General features: G+C 42.3%; 1 protein-coding gene across 11 annotated transcripts in view; it reads right to left on the reverse strand.

The window, feature by feature from the left end:
* svilb (supervillin b) overlaps nt 1-15,417 on the reverse strand; it is a 47,452-nt gene that overhangs the window by 12,753 nt on the left and 19,282 nt on the right. For 3 of the 11 annotated variants that reach the window (XM_028975846.1, XM_028975836.1, XM_028975842.1), the window contains exons 7-21: nt 11,635-13,059; nt 11,106-11,273; nt 10,848-10,885; nt 10,556-10,620; nt 10,258-10,394; nt 9,659-9,754; nt 8,611-8,860; nt 8,246-8,332; nt 6,494-7,268; nt 5,212-5,791; nt 4,724-4,856; nt 2,953-3,000; nt 2,284-2,358; nt 374-518; nt 42-137 (exon numbers count right to left, since the gene is read on the reverse strand). In XM_028975846.1, coding sequence (XP_028831679.1) covers nt 42-137; nt 374-518; nt 2,284-2,358; nt 2,953-3,000; nt 4,724-4,856; nt 5,212-5,791; nt 6,494-7,268; nt 8,246-8,332; nt 8,611-8,860; nt 9,659-9,754; nt 10,258-10,394; nt 10,556-10,620; nt 10,848-10,885; nt 11,106-11,273; nt 11,635-13,059 — 4,118 coding nt within the window. The remainder of the gene's footprint in view (nt 1-41; nt 138-373; nt 519-2,283; nt 2,359-2,952; nt 3,001-4,723; nt 4,857-5,211; nt 5,792-6,493; nt 7,269-8,245; nt 8,333-8,610; nt 8,861-9,658; nt 9,755-10,257; nt 10,395-10,555; nt 10,621-10,847; nt 10,886-11,105; nt 11,274-11,634; nt 13,060-15,417) is intronic. The other 8 variants (XM_028975838.1, XM_028975839.1, XM_028975847.1 and 5 more) reach the window with 8 other exon arrangements.

The following is a 15,417-nucleotide window of genomic DNA, read 5'->3' on the forward strand; positions in this document are numbered from 1 at the left end:
TTCAGGGTGCCTATGTAAACAAATGAATGTGTGAGACTCACCCTCTTGTGGTTTAGTGATAGCTGGGCTATTACTTTTAAGCTTGGCGGAAACTGGAGACAGAATAGGGCTAATGATGGTTGAAGATGCTGCCAGACCTAAGGAAAAAGAATGAAAATAATAAATAAATAAAGCTCAGGGGGCCTGAATTTCTGTATAGAAATAATAGTGCGCAGCTCAGGGGCAGAAGCCAGTACAATGTAGATTTTACCCAATTCAGACAGACTTAGCTGAAGGACATTACAGTTAATTGATTGGCTAAATCATGTTAATGATAAGCAGGGGACCTCAGGTTTTGAGCTGCGCACCCATGGTATTAATCAGGTACCCAAACCTTTTTTAACCATTCTAGCAGCCACTGTGTACTGGGCAGAGTCGTTCGCCACACCCTTTCCTGTGCTTTGCCATGCCTCCTCTCGTGTGGAGATGAGCTGCTTTCTCTCTTCAATGGACATCTGCGCCTCTCCCTCCTGTCCCTGCTGTTGACGATAAGTGATCAGAAGCCAGGCAACTCAGAGTTCTTTTTTCTGGCACAGTGACTCTCTGCCACCTCTGTAGCATAGTGGTTTAGGTTGGGGCAGATATTCAGTACCATACACACCCCTGCTTCCCTTCACACCAGCAATGCTGTCCCAATCACAATCCTGTTCCTGGAGATCCCACAATCAGAAACATTTCATTCCATGCATTACTTGATTAGGAGCAGGTGACCATTAACAGTCTACTAATGCATAACACATTGAAAGCCATGATGTCCAGGATCAGGATCGGAAACCCTTACCTTAGGAGACAAGTGATTAAGGGCATATTTTTGCCAGAATACACAAATGAAAAACTATCTATGATGAAAGCATCTTTATGATGCATAGATAACAAAGCCATTATTCCACTGACTTTACGTGTGTGCTGTTTCACATGCATATATAAGCATGCTCCAAGCATATTCATTTTGCTAATGGCTGCCACCTTCCTTTACCTCTTTGACTATTATCTTTGCATTGTTGTTGGCCTTGGTTGGCCCTATTTTTAGCCAGTCATGTTCATTTCCTATGTTTGTGGCCTATTTCATATCATGTGAGTTCTGTTAATTTAATATTATTCTGTGGAAGTTTTCTGTGGAACACTCTGCCTTATTCTTTTCCAAATACAATATATAAGCCCCTTTCAACTGTTTGCTTGCATATGATCATGACTCACTGCATTGGACAGACACATTTCCCCCACCAATTGTAGTAAACACGAGTGTACTACAAGACCTGTGCCATTATAAGACTGTACAGACACAAACACACAAACCACACTCACCAAAACGTAATTTCACATTTGCATTTTTATCTTACGTTTGAAAATGTGTCCATAATCTCTGAAGGGCTGTGACCATGGAAACAGACATACTCCCTGCACCTGCATTGCAACAATCTGCCATTTTCTCTATCTGTTTCCCAGCGCTGTATTCTCAGAGACCTTACTAAAGGGTAAGCTACACAAACATGAACGGCAAATTCTAACAAATGGAGGTCCACGTGAATACAAATGGTGGTAGCGGTGGTGAGCATTAAACTCTGTAAAATTAATCTTAGATCTCCCTCCTGCAAGCACTGCAGTATACAGTATAACTGTGTAATTCAGTTTCAATACACAGAATCTGTATTAATATTAATGATATGCTTAGATATACATATTAAATATAATGAATTATGGTAAGTTCATTCTGTCTGTGAATGAACATCATAATGTAAGATAGAGAGACTACCATTCACTTTGCAATGGTCACAATAAACTGACACTTTATACCTTTACTGCATTTCTATTGCTCTCCAGGCCAAAACACCAACAACACAACACCAACACGTGTCCTCTCTTCCCCCTCTTTGACAGATATGGGCAAATACACACATTTACAACATTTATATCCATACAGACAAAAATACTGAACAAATCCAGTGGGGGCAGTGGTTGGCATAGCGGCCAAGGAAACGGACCTGTAATTGGAAGGTTGCTGGTTCGAATCCTGAATCGCCAATCGCCACTGAGCAAAGCACCGTCCCCATACACTGCTCCCTGGGCACCTTTCATGGCTGCCCACTGCTCATTAAGGTGGGTGTTTAAATGCACAGGACACATTTTGTTGTGTGTGCTGTGCTGCAGTGTTTCACAATGACAATCACTTCACTTTCAAATCTATCATACAATCAGCATCCAGGAAGATAACAAACGCTTTGATGAACACACAAACATGCTTACCTGTTGTTCTAAATATTGGCACATTTGGCCATGTGTCATAGGTGGAGGAGAGTAAGTGGAGGCAAAGACAGGTTCCTACAAATACAGCCAGCATGATGGAAGAAAAAAGGCCAACAGAGACGTTGGGGGGAAGGAAGAGGAAAACATAGGCAGAGAAGGATCAATGGGATGTGAGATAACTTACAGACAGAGGTCCAAAGAGGAAACAAACCAAAGTTCTAACTGGCCAATAGCATTCAGATGTTGGCTAAAATGTTCAGCAGAAACCCACAGTTGCATCATGACACTTAGCTGTGTTAGTGCAGACCATCAGTCAACAATCAAAGTACAGTGATTACCAACTGAAGCCACTTGTATTTCAGCCACATGGGCAATTAAAACACACACCACTCATGACACCTTTGCTCTCATAAAGCTCCAAACAATTCAATGTGATTAGAGGAAAAAGAGAAGGAGAGGCCATTCAAACAAGACAAAGAGACAGTGTGTGCGTGAGTGTGTGTGTTTGTGCTTTAACCCTCACAGGTTGAAGCACCTTCACAAACAGCACAGAGATACAGAATTTTGACTAGGCACCGCAGAGCTCAAAGCAAGAAACAGGAATTTGTGCCAGACAAGCTCACACTGCCACACAGAAGACATTCAGCACTGCTGGGAGGGAAAGCTTACCCAAAATTTCTCAGATGAACCATACTCATCAATTACAGTTCGCTCTACCTGAAATATCAGAATAAGATTGTGAGCAAAAAAAAAATCCTTTGTTTTTTTGTGTTCTGTGTGTAATGCCAGCAATTTTTTCAAGAACATTCTATAACTCTTCAGGGCCAGAAAAGAAAAATCACAGTATTTTCATTACACTTAATTTACGTCAAAATAAAATTAACACTGGCTTACTTGAAATGTGTTGAAATAATGGTCCACACAGAGTTGATTAAAACACAAATGATCAAATGGTCAGGAGATTCATATAAAATATGTAAATAATTTAATATAAATTAAGGACATCCTTTAAATATAGAGCACATACAGCAAAGGAGTTCCCTCAAAATTTCAATTGAGAAGATTGGACGGCTTTGATGAATTTGTGACGAAAGTGAAAACAGCTTCTCAAAAACAAGTTCTTTTCAGCTGCAAAGAAGAGCTTTTAGTCCAACAAATGCCCTTACAAAAGGACCGGATAAAATATCCCCAGCCAGAGCTCTGGCCTCAATTCTATAGAAAACCTTCAGAGCGACCCACATAAAGCGGGCTGAGCAGAGGATATCCCCACAGGCTTCATGGAAATGGCAAATCTTACTAAACAACAAACCACTAAATTTCACAAAGAGCCAAAGATTCTTGTTTGGCTAAATTGTTAGAATTATTATTATTGTTAAATATGTTGTGTATATTCTCGGCCTGTTAATTGCTGTGATTAATCTAACACACGTCCTGTGTGCGTCTGCCCTATGACAAAGTTACGAAATTCATTCTAATTGCTACATAAATATGGAGATGGACAGTAAAAGAGTTTTGGGGTCACATCATTTCCAAATAAATAAAAGAGGCTGCAAGGTGCTCAAACACAGAGTAGTAACATACCCAATGCAACCCAATGCAATATTTAAATGTACGGTACCACATGACTCATGTCTGCCATAATCTGAATCAGGATATTCAAAAAATCTAAAGTTGCCCGACTGAACTACTGACACCAAAAGTGATCTGTACTAAAGACTTATTTACATATTATTTACTGACAGAGCCTACAGTGTCTGAGTCTCTTTTCCAATGTTAGCTCTGTCAAAGTTTTAAATAGGTATTATAGCAAGTTTTAGTCTGAAAAAATAATTGTGATTAATTGATTGCAAAATGTCATTATACGCTAAAACCTCAGCCCTAATATTTATGTATACATTGTGAGTGTATATTTGTTTGTTTTGTGTGTAAACAGACTCAAGATGTAAGCCATCATGATTTCAGTGCATACATGCTTGATGGGTGGTCCATCTTGCCTATTTATTCGCTTGTATCAAAGATCAAACCTTCATGAGCCTTCTTCTGCACAACTCAAGTCACTGAATGAATCTGTTTGCTCATGATGTAAGACCACTTCACCTGTAATGAAATTCTGCTGAATTTCTGCTATATTATATAACAGATTTATCATTATACAACCTGTACTATTGTAATCAATCTTCTTCAGTACTGTGCCCAAAGTAAATCTGAGGATTATTGAGTTACCTCATATTTCTTATGATACGGAAAAAACATTTTTCATTCTCACAATATTCTATGCCACATAACACTGCACATAATACTCCACATAAATACTGTAAGCATAGAAACTGTAACAACACACAATTACAATCAAGTCTTAAAGGCATATTCATTTCAGTTATATAATCATTCATAAGCAGTAGTAACCAGTTAGTATTCACAAACGTGTTTTGCTTTTCACCTTCTTGTATCCCTGCTCCTGAAATATTCTGGCACTGCTTTCACTGGTGGAAACCACTTCCTGTGCAACTTCCTGCTTCTTATTGATTCTGTTCTTCCAGTCCTCCTCACCGCTCTTTCTCAGGAGGGCCAGCCTGGCAGAAGAGATGATGACACTGATGCACTTCTGTATGCTCCTTCAGTGGCTGACACACAAACATTCTGTTTTCTCAGAGAACATGCGCACACACACACACACACACACACACACACACACAGTATCTCTCTTCCTGCTGTGTCCCTTTCAAAACTTTATATAAATAACCCTTTTTTGGAAGGAGTGGAGTGACCTAGTTTACAGTAAGGACACAGGAGAACACATTTACTCTGCCTGAGCAACCAATCAGATATTCTCTATTGGTTTTTTAACCAATCAGATTTCCATTTTTGTCTTGTTTTAGATACAGATATGTCAAAACAGACAGCACCTAAAATACCTAAAACACTCACCTTTCCTTGATAGACATTGTGCTCATTGTATCAGGGTCTTCAGACAAATCTTGAGGGGCTTCCCTGGCTGAAATAGGCTGAAAGGATCCGTGCTCCTCCAGATCCGGGTTCTGCTCAGTGGCCTGGGCTAGAGGGAAGGGCCCCGCGATGGGTTGCGGGTGGAGAGGCAGCAGGTAGGACTGCGGTTTGGGTTGGGTTTGTGGGGGGAGTCTGGGTGGTGTCTGAACCTGCGTTCGGGGTTGTGGTTGTATGTAATGTTGACTTCTTGTTTTCTGTTGACCTGGTGGGGGGGCTTGGGCCTGGATGTAGGGCTGTTTCTGTGGGGGAGTGTACGGCTGGGATTGGGCGTAGGCCTGACCTTGTGCCTGAAGGTAGGTTTGGGGTTTTGGGGAGAGCTGGGGCTGGAGTTTGAGTTGAGTTACGGATGGGTGCGCGGTCTCGCCGTAGGTCAGGGGCTGCGCCTCTGGTGGTGTGTACGGCTTTGGATGTGACTCGGGTAGAGATATTGTCTGTGCATAAGGCTGACTCTGCTGCAGGTATGGCTGTGCGTGTGAGGCTGTCCTCCCGGGCGCCAGCACATCTGTAAATACACATGCAAACATGCACATTTGCACAATCAATAAATACATCACTACTGTATGTTGAAGGGTTTAGTATTTTTTTATGTGCTGTGCATCATAAAAAAATGGTCATGCGTTGGAATGGATAAAATAATTAGTGTCACCAGACCACCGTCCTGCCCCAGCCGTCAAATAACCTCAAATGATAGAACCAGACAGGAAAGAACATACATATTGACAACCCCCCCATACCCCTACAGCCTTACTGTCTAACATCTAAAAACCAGTGCCTCTCTAACATCCATATCTCTCCAGCAAACACCAAATTCCTAAAAATTGTATTGACCAAAATGTTTTTTTTTTAAAACACTCCATGTGCCCTTCGCACTGCCCTAATTTCCTGTGCAAATTCCACAGTTTTCTCTGTGCGAGACAATGGCAGACGGCAGGATAATGTATGGTAATGTATGCTAACAAGATGTAGCCCCATCTGCCTGTCAGATGACAGCCGGTGCTGGCCTCAGCCAATCAGAAGCCAGCTCAAGGGACGTGCAGCCAAGTGTGGCATTGGCCTCAGCGAGCAGACAAAAAGACCATACACATTTACAGTCTACACATCCAAACAAATAATTTAAGCAAATTAAATAGAAGTTATCCCCAATAACATTTTTGCCTGATTGCCCCGTCCCCTTTCTGTTCCCTAATTTTAGCAGCACCCTTACCTGTGATGGCCGGTCTGGTCAGGCTGCCTCTCTCTGTATGCAGGGGCTGGGGGTGTTGCTCATGCAGGTAAGCCTTCTGAGGCACGGCGGTGACCTCCTTGTCTCTCTCCTTCTCTCGCTCCCTGGCACGTTCACGTTCTCTCTCACGTTCCCTGTCTCTGTCTTGCTCACATTCTCTCTCCTTGGCGAGCCCTCTTTCGGTCTCTCTTTTGAGCTCCCGAGCGACCTCTTCCTCTCTTTCCCTCTCCCTCTCTTTGGCTTGCTCCTTCTCCCTCTCCCTCTGTCTGGCTCGTTCCCTCTCCCGGTCTCTCTCTTGTTCCTGCTGCCTCTCTAGCTCTCCCCTGCTGTGTGTGCTGCGAGTTGCAGGGTGTGTGCATGCGTGAATCTCTTCTTTCTCCGGGTACTGCAGCTTTCCCCTCCATCCACCCTCCTCTGTTGCCCCTCCCCTCCATTCTTCATGCTTTCTCTGCTCAGTGTTTCCCCCTCTGCTGTAAGCCGGTTGGCCAAGGTGCTCCAAAGGGGGTGGAGAGCAAATGTTGGGGGTGTGGTTTTCTGAACTCTCAGTCAGGCTGAAATATTTCACTCCTCTCTCATAGGTTTGGATGTGAGTGGGCGGAGCCTCTGGAGACACACTGTAAGGTATGGTCATGGTCTTGTCAAGGTGGGCGTCGCCAGCTGTCGCTGAGGGTGCACTAGCCACAGTGGCAACAGAGGCCTGGGTGGTGACCACAGCAATAGAACGGACCAGCGATGCAGAGAGAGGTTCCAGTTTCAACTATAGACGAAGAAGGAGACCACTGGATAATTAATGAAAATATAAATCTATATATTATGCAAATAAAATTGACAAAAAAACATGACAAAAAATCTGTCTCATGCACACAACACAAAAACCTGCATGCCACTCAGCATACAGTTTCCCTGAACACCACAATTCAAGGCACATATGTTTGTGTGTGTATGTGTGTGTGAGATTTCTTTTGAAATTTTGAATTATTAAAATGAATTTAATTTTAAAGTAGTACTAACTAATTAGTACTACTACTAATGTCAAAGCATATTCAGAATTCAAAAAATTGTATCTGTTTTCAGGCCAGAAATGGACAAATTCACTAACCAGACCTTCACTTTTTAGGTGCTTTAACATAATATGTTTTATATATATATATATATATATATGAATATTTATGGTGATGCATTCAGTATTCGATCCCTTTTCAAAGTATTTTGCTCAGCCCTGAGTATCATAGAAAATGTATTTATTTATACATCAGTTAAACCTAAACCTTATATCATCTGTATCATCTTGTTTATATGTCTACACAATTGAGATAGTGGAGGGAACAATGCTTAGCCACACAATGCCTCACCTCCATTCATCAAGCATTTTCACTACAGATCAGACAACCCATGTCTGTTGGGATTTTGTTGTGTCCTCTGAACAAATGATTATCCAGGCACTACATGCTGTCTGTAGTTTAAAGGCACACATAGAGAAGACTTCCTGTAATGTGCAGTGTTGAATGTAATCCAACAGCCCTGTCACCATGGGCACAACAGAGGGGGCAGATATGCAGTGGGATATGCAGTGTGAAGTTAGTACCCTGCATTCCAATAGAAGCTAAAATATGCTTGTGAGTAAAGCTAAGCAATAAATAAACGCATTAACTCTACATGATGGACCTCAGGCTGGTCCCAATATGCCATGGGTCATGCTGAAGCCAGTGGAAACTGCAGGTCTGAAGCTCTTACTTTCTCTCCCTGAGGCTGCTGGACTGAGCTGTAAGTCATGGGGGTGGGTTCTATGGGATTTGAAGGACCTACTTCCTGAGTTACTTCCTGTGTGGGGATAGGAAATTGGGGGAATAACCCAAATTCTCTATTTGTCTTCATTGAGGACCACTGGGTACAGTCTCAATGTTCTATTGTTCAGAAGAACTGCTGAAGACACATTTTAAATACACAATTCCTGTGTAAAACAGAACAGTGAAGGCTAGTTCTATGTCAGCCCTCCTTTGTATTGCTATGTATAAAGTACTGTATATTACAAATGTTGTATGAGAAAAACACTTTATTTGCACTTATTTTTAAAGTATTATAGTTTTAATGATCGTTACCTGGCAGACCTCACCCTGGGTGATAGGCTGAGTCTGGAAACGAGCATTTGCCCGTCGGGCACGAGTATCTGGTGGGTGGGCACCCAGCTGGGAAAGGCGGTTGAACAGTGCCATCTTTTCTGCCAGGCTGAGGGTTGACAAATCTGGTTCATCTGGACCCACCCCTTCCTCGCCAACAGTCACCTCATGTGACGGGGTTTCCTTCTCCTGTTCCTTTGCACCTGAACCAAGAGCCGAAGAGGCCTGAAGACTGAAACATTCAAAAACACACACATGCGTCACACTCACAAAGTATTCTTATGTCCCACATACACAATAAGCATAATACATGTCATGCATGCTATATTCTAACTGGTTTGACTGGATGTTGTCAAACCTCTATGTTGTATTTATGAGACGCATTAAATAAAAAATCTATTAACCTAAATCTATAAATATTATATTCTGGCACAAGGTCACATACACAGTTAACACTGTATTTGTGCAGAGTTGCACTTCTGCATAACACGCATGTCTCTGATGGTCAATAAAAGCTAAATATCTTTTTTTTAAATCAACACTAATATAATTTTAGGACTTTCTACATATTATACCTGGGGTATTGGTCTAAATGGCAATAGTAGGGTGACACAAGTCCACAACTGTAATCCTCATCAGTGACTGAACCTGTGACATTTATACCTTTCCCCTTGAGAGTGTGCTCTTTGGCGTGTGACCTCCACTGCAGCTAATATGGGTAACCACGTACAAACCAGAACTGAACATCACAGAACATGCTGCATTGCTCTCTATGGCAAATGTAAACAGAGTAAAATCCGCAACCTCAGCAAACAAGAACAAGTTGAGCTCCAGGGGGCACCATATAGCATCCAGAACAGCAGCAGTGCAGTCTCCAGGCTTCAGGCTACCTCTCTGGCTCTGCACCTGAGCCTGAGCCTCATTAAAAGTCAAGCCATGCAAGCGCTGCACGACAAGCTGCTTAGAGGCAGGAAATCTGCGCTTGATCACTCTCGCATGCGCACACACTCCATCTGGACAGCAGTTGTACCTGAAGCTCGTCATTGTGGTGCTGACCACAGTGGGGCTGGGGATTCTGGGAACTGTAGTGTGAACAGAAGCTGCCGGGGCTGAGGGTGCAGGGGAACTTTAAGGGGTAACAATAACCACCAGGTGGTGTCAATACAACACAGAAACATGACAGCCTCCAGTAACACAGAGGGACAGAGTTATGCAGCAAAAGGGACAAAATGGCACTCACAAACCGTGATGGAGCCACAGGAAGAAAAGTAGGATGTCAAATCAACAAATGTGGAAAAATTGTATTGTTTGTTCTGTCTTACGATTCGATAACTGTGTATGAATATTACATAATTTTCATTATATTGTATAATATTGCACCTTTTTCTCAAGACAATGTTATTGCACAGCTTAACTATTTTATTAAACACCTCTCCACCTCTCTTTAACGTATATTAATACTTCATCCAAACACAAAATACCTCATTAAGACCTCATTTGCACACAAAATACAAGTGATGTACAGCCTATTTAAAACAACACAATATGTGTTTTTTTGCTGCACCATGGCCCTGGAGGAATGGTGTCTTGATTCATTTGACCTTAAGTAACTTGAAGAAAGCTACTCACGTTGCAGCAATGACCACTTCCTCAGAGGTGACAGGCTGAGTGTGTGACCGGTCTGCTGACCGTCTCAGCCTACGCTCCATAGCAGCATTCCGTGACCGAGGTTTAGGAACACCCCCCTCAGAAATCTTCTCAAGTTCCTAGAGATCAAGAAATGGGAGCTCCAAGACCTCTGTGTGCAGTTATGACTTTTTACTAAACTTTCTGCGTGATTTTTTAAATGCTGAAGAAGCATAATATTTCTTTTGGGTTTTTTGGTTTTAAGTTATAGATTTTTGTCTTGTAGGGTAAAATTGCATACCCTGAAGAGCGATCTCTTTGCAGCCACACTCATTTTTGCTCTTTCATCCAGCTTTTCTTCGTCTGCTTCAATAGAGCCAAAAAAGTATGTCAGACGAAACACTCTTCACAGACAATAATAAATAAATGTAAATGCAGTGAATATATGGGAAGGGTGGTGATTTGTAAATGGAAACATGTACCATGTACGTTGAGAAAAACAAGGCATAGGACAAAGCATGCAAACAACAGGAAGGTTAATTGAGTTGAAAACTGATAGTTTGACAGAGAGTAGGACATGGAAGAGGACTCACCCTCATTGTTCTGAAGTTCAGTAGGACTGATACGTGACCTGAAGTATGGTTCAGGAAATTAAAAAAAACATAATTAAACTGAACCACATTAACATGTGAAGACAATATTTAATTTGCTTGTCATTACACCAAAAACCGAAATGATCAGAACCAGAACAAATAAATAATTAAAAGACCAGAACAAATACAAAACCACAGAGAATAAAGATAAACTGAACAGCTAGATAATGTGTAATGTAATGTTCTGGACCTCTGTACCTATCAGACTCCAGCCTCTCAGCTGATGTGACTGGCTGCGTCCTAAATCGCTCAGACTTCCTGTTGTCGCCTGGGGTGATGTACCGCCTGGGTCTCCGAACACTCCTGTCCAATTCAGCACTCCCCACAGGGTCACCCTCGGCTGCTGTCAAGTCCAAGTTCAACTCCCTTTCCCAGTTTGGAATGAGGGAGAGAAACACAGAGAGAGCAAGAGAGAGACAGAGAATACAAATTAGTACTCATGGTGTGGATTCAGAACATTGGTTTTATAGTTACTGATATGTTGATATTTGATGATGATATTGGAAGCTGGTGGTCAATGGTTATGTCACACCACAAGCTTCATGCACACCACAACCTTCACTTACAAGACCTAAAAAAGAACAGCCATTGAATGTTAATTTGATTCAGACAGACATGCCATTTATTTATAAAGGTTATGTTCCAAGCACCAAAACAGTGTTAAGCATGAGTCTGCATTCCCATTACTGAAGGGTGAGTCAGCACCATCACGCCCTGTTTCACCTACACTTCAGCTCTCTGTCCTGAGGCATTCTCCAGGTATGAATGCCTCAACTTTGCCACGGAAACCCTCGTGTCCAAGGTTCCCACCTCCCCATTGGCTCCTCCACTTACGTCTCTACCATGAATCCCCGCTTTTATTGCCATTGCAGCCTCTCGACTGGCAACCCGTTCCATATTTCGTAAAACAGCAGAACGCTGTGCCACGCCAATGTCCGACATCGAACGCATGCGGATTTTGGGCCTGAGTGACCCATCATCCCATTCTCCTCTATCCTCTCTCCTCTCTCTTGTCTGGACAGAGCCTCTGGGTGTGTTCACACCAACATCTTCCTGCCTGAGTGTTACAGGTGGTTCATTGACCAGGTGCACCACTTCTTCAGGAACATGTCGATGTTCCCCTCTAACGTGTGTATCCCAGACCTCCTCAGACTGGCTGATCCTCCTTACCCTTCTACTATCACAATCTTCTTCCAACTGGCTGATTCTTCGCCTTCTTACTTGTCCAACTCCCTCCTCAGATTGACTAATTCTTCTTCTCCTGCCAAGGCCATCAATGTCATCCACCATGTCAGTACTACCACCATCATCTCCATGAGCCCGTGATGGATCTTCTGTGCTCCTTTCCCTACGTCGTATCTCAGAGGGCAAGACAGCCTTGCGACTGCGCAGCAGACCCTCTGTGTGGTGATCTGCTTTGCCCACAGGTCGTCCCTCTCTCTGGACGTCCTCCTTCTCAACAGTCATTTTCTTCTGAGAATCCATAACCTGGGGGGGTAACGAGGCAAGTGGAGCCAGTGGGGGCTGGGCATGTGGATGTCTGTAATTTATTCCAGGGGACTGGGCATGAGTATAGTGAGGCACTTGGGTGTGAGGGAACCCTGAGCCGGGCTGCTGTTGGTGCAGGTGGCTATATGGCGGTGCTTGGTGTGGTGTTGTCCCATATCTGGGTGATGTCTGCTGACTGTGACTGGAGACAAGTCTGTCTGCATCTCTGTATGCAGGAAAGGCAACTTGAGCATCACGAAAGCCTGGCACAGTCTGCTGGGTTTCACTATAACCATGAGAAGACTGGGGGTCATGTCTGTGTCCAGGTTGGTGGCCTGCTGTGCTTGGGTGGGCAATTTGAGCTGACTGAAAGCCTGGGTGCTCTGAGTTTGCGGTTTGATGGCAGTTTGGAGGTTCTGCACTGAGGGTACGTTGATATTTTGGGTGTTCGTAGCTCGGTGAGCGCTGGTATCTGGGACGATCTGCACTCTTAGGCCGCTGCTGGATTGGCCGCTCCACACTGGGTGTGCGTTGGTGTGTTTGGGACTCTGGACGTGGGTTTAGGTAGGGTGGGGTCACTGTTGGGTGACGCCTAACTGAGGGAGTGTCTGATCCAGTGTCCAAGCCCATGTCTTCCTTGGCTTGTCTCTCTCTCACACGGATTCTTCATAGGATAAGAGGGAAATTATTAAAACACGCATTGTCCACTCAAAAGAAAAAATATTTACCTGTCAAATTACATTTTAAAATAAATATATTTAAAAACAAAACCCTTGAGATATTTAAAATGGAACAACCCAAACCATGGGTCCTCTTGTTCAAGATTTATTAATGCTGTGTTCTTATTCTTACACCTTGCTCTGATGGCTAGTCTGAAACTTAAAAGTGTCCCACAGAAAAGTTGTTGATGCTTTTTCAGCAGTCAGCACAAACTTATTATTATGTGGGTTGTATAAAACCCACATAAAACCCTCCTCTTTGTTCTCTCAGCTCAAACTTTACACTATCAACTGACACAATATTAGAGATACAACATGCATTGATTGCACTTAATATTGCACTTAAATATTTAACATATTATTGTATAAATACATTCCCAGTCATATTTACAACCCTGGGGCCACGAAAATAGATTACCATAAGCCACAGTTTCTAGGGGTTTACATAATATTTCATTGTTTGACTTTTACACCATTTACTTGGTCTTTCAAGAAATTATGTAAATTTGAATTTGAACATTTGAATGAGTCCACGTATGGTTGATTTTCTTTGCGTCCCCAACGTAACTGAACCAGACCCCAAAAGGCAGTACTCACCTGTCAGATTCCCTCAAGCTTACAGCCCAGTCAGCCTGCCATTCTATAACCAAGCCTTATAGCTGGCCAACCATCCAAGTTATGCAGGACAGGCTTAGAGCTAGAAATACAATGGCCACTCAGAGACCCCCAGTTTCATTATACCTTAAGTGACTAATAATTAAACAAAAGCTCCACCAAATATATTGGTTGAGCACAATATTTCATTAAAAGGGTTTTGATAGAATCTTTGGAGTCTCAAAATACAAATATCAATCAAAGCTAAAAACTAATACATTTAAACAAATTTGTGGAAAATACTGTGTTCTCTGGCCACAGAAAACAAAACATATGTCATAAAGGCTATAGTAGTTTGTATAATGGTTCAACACTTCTCCTCTATAACATGCCAGTTTTGAGTTTAGCATTGCCAAAAGATTTGTGAAAGATTTGTTCTATTATTTATTATTTATATTTCTAATTTGTCAAAACCAAAAATAGTAAAATGTATTTTATAAACATAATGACATCTGTTCAGCTATTCAAGTAACACCAATATTCAATTAGAAATGATGCAGTGGTGCTTTATGTTCATTAAAAATTAATCAAAGACTGATACACTAATTGCATAAGGGAGCATGGTCAGTCTGTCAAGACCCCGCACAACAGCTCACACTCTTCAGAGAAGAACAGCAGTTAAGGGGACAATGAGAAACAAATTTTTACTGGGGTATGGGTGAACAAGTGGATTGTGAGAGTGCACTATGAAGTGAGGCACTGGGAATGATGGGTTAGAAGGTCTAAATGGGGGAAACACACTGGATATTCCACACACAAAGATCTCCCAATACCTGGAGGGCCAGCTGATTTGAGCGAGCACATCGCTGTCAGAGTCTTGCTGGAGGGTCCAATCACTCTGTGACAGTGTCACCACACTACAGGACAATGTGACAGCTTAGGGTGCCATAACCATAGGAGTAAGGGTTTTCCTCAATTAACATCCCTAACATCCCTGAATTCAGTGCGTCTTGAATGTGAAACAGTTCCATTCTAGCTACGGCAAGCAAACACCTAGTGTAGTACAGAGTGGCGAAGGGAAAAGAATTCTTATAAAGACTGTATTGATTTGTTGCCAGTTTCGACGTCACATGTTAATGTTCAACAACATAATTACAGCATACATATTAGGTTAGTTAGGTTCTCCATTTTATCCAGGACCTAACATATAAACATTTGGTAATATAAATATGTTCCTTAAAATTATTGTACTGATAAACAAAATAGTCTACAACACAATTCTTAGGCAACCGTAGTATAGTAGTGAACTGTATGAACAATCTGAAAATGTATGAACCCTGTGCACCTCTCAGATGCTCCAGATGGAATCATTTCACATGAAGTGCACCAGCCAACAGTGGTTGGAAGTTTGGCTGTTTTCAGAGAGCTGGTTCTTCTGGCACGGCTCCCAAAGAGGAGCCATCTCTTTCAGCTCAAAAATGACATGAAGGGTCTGATCTTCAAGATCAAGTAAAAGTTCACTTCAGAGTAAAATGTCAATTACCATCTTAATGTTACATGTACATTGTATTGTTCCCATGCAGTGCCATATAAGACATCTGGAATATTTAGATGCAAGTAAGATATGACTGCTTGCTACTTTTCTAGAGGAGGACCTATCAAGCCAGACTTTTTTGAGTGTGATCTAAGTGATATTTTTTCATTGATTG

The sequence above is a fragment of the Denticeps clupeoides genome, chromosome 4, assembly GCF_900700375.1.
Source record: "Denticeps clupeoides chromosome 4, fDenClu1.1, whole genome shotgun sequence".
Taxonomy (NCBI): Eukaryota; Metazoa; Chordata; class Actinopteri; order Clupeiformes; family Denticipitidae; genus Denticeps; species Denticeps clupeoides.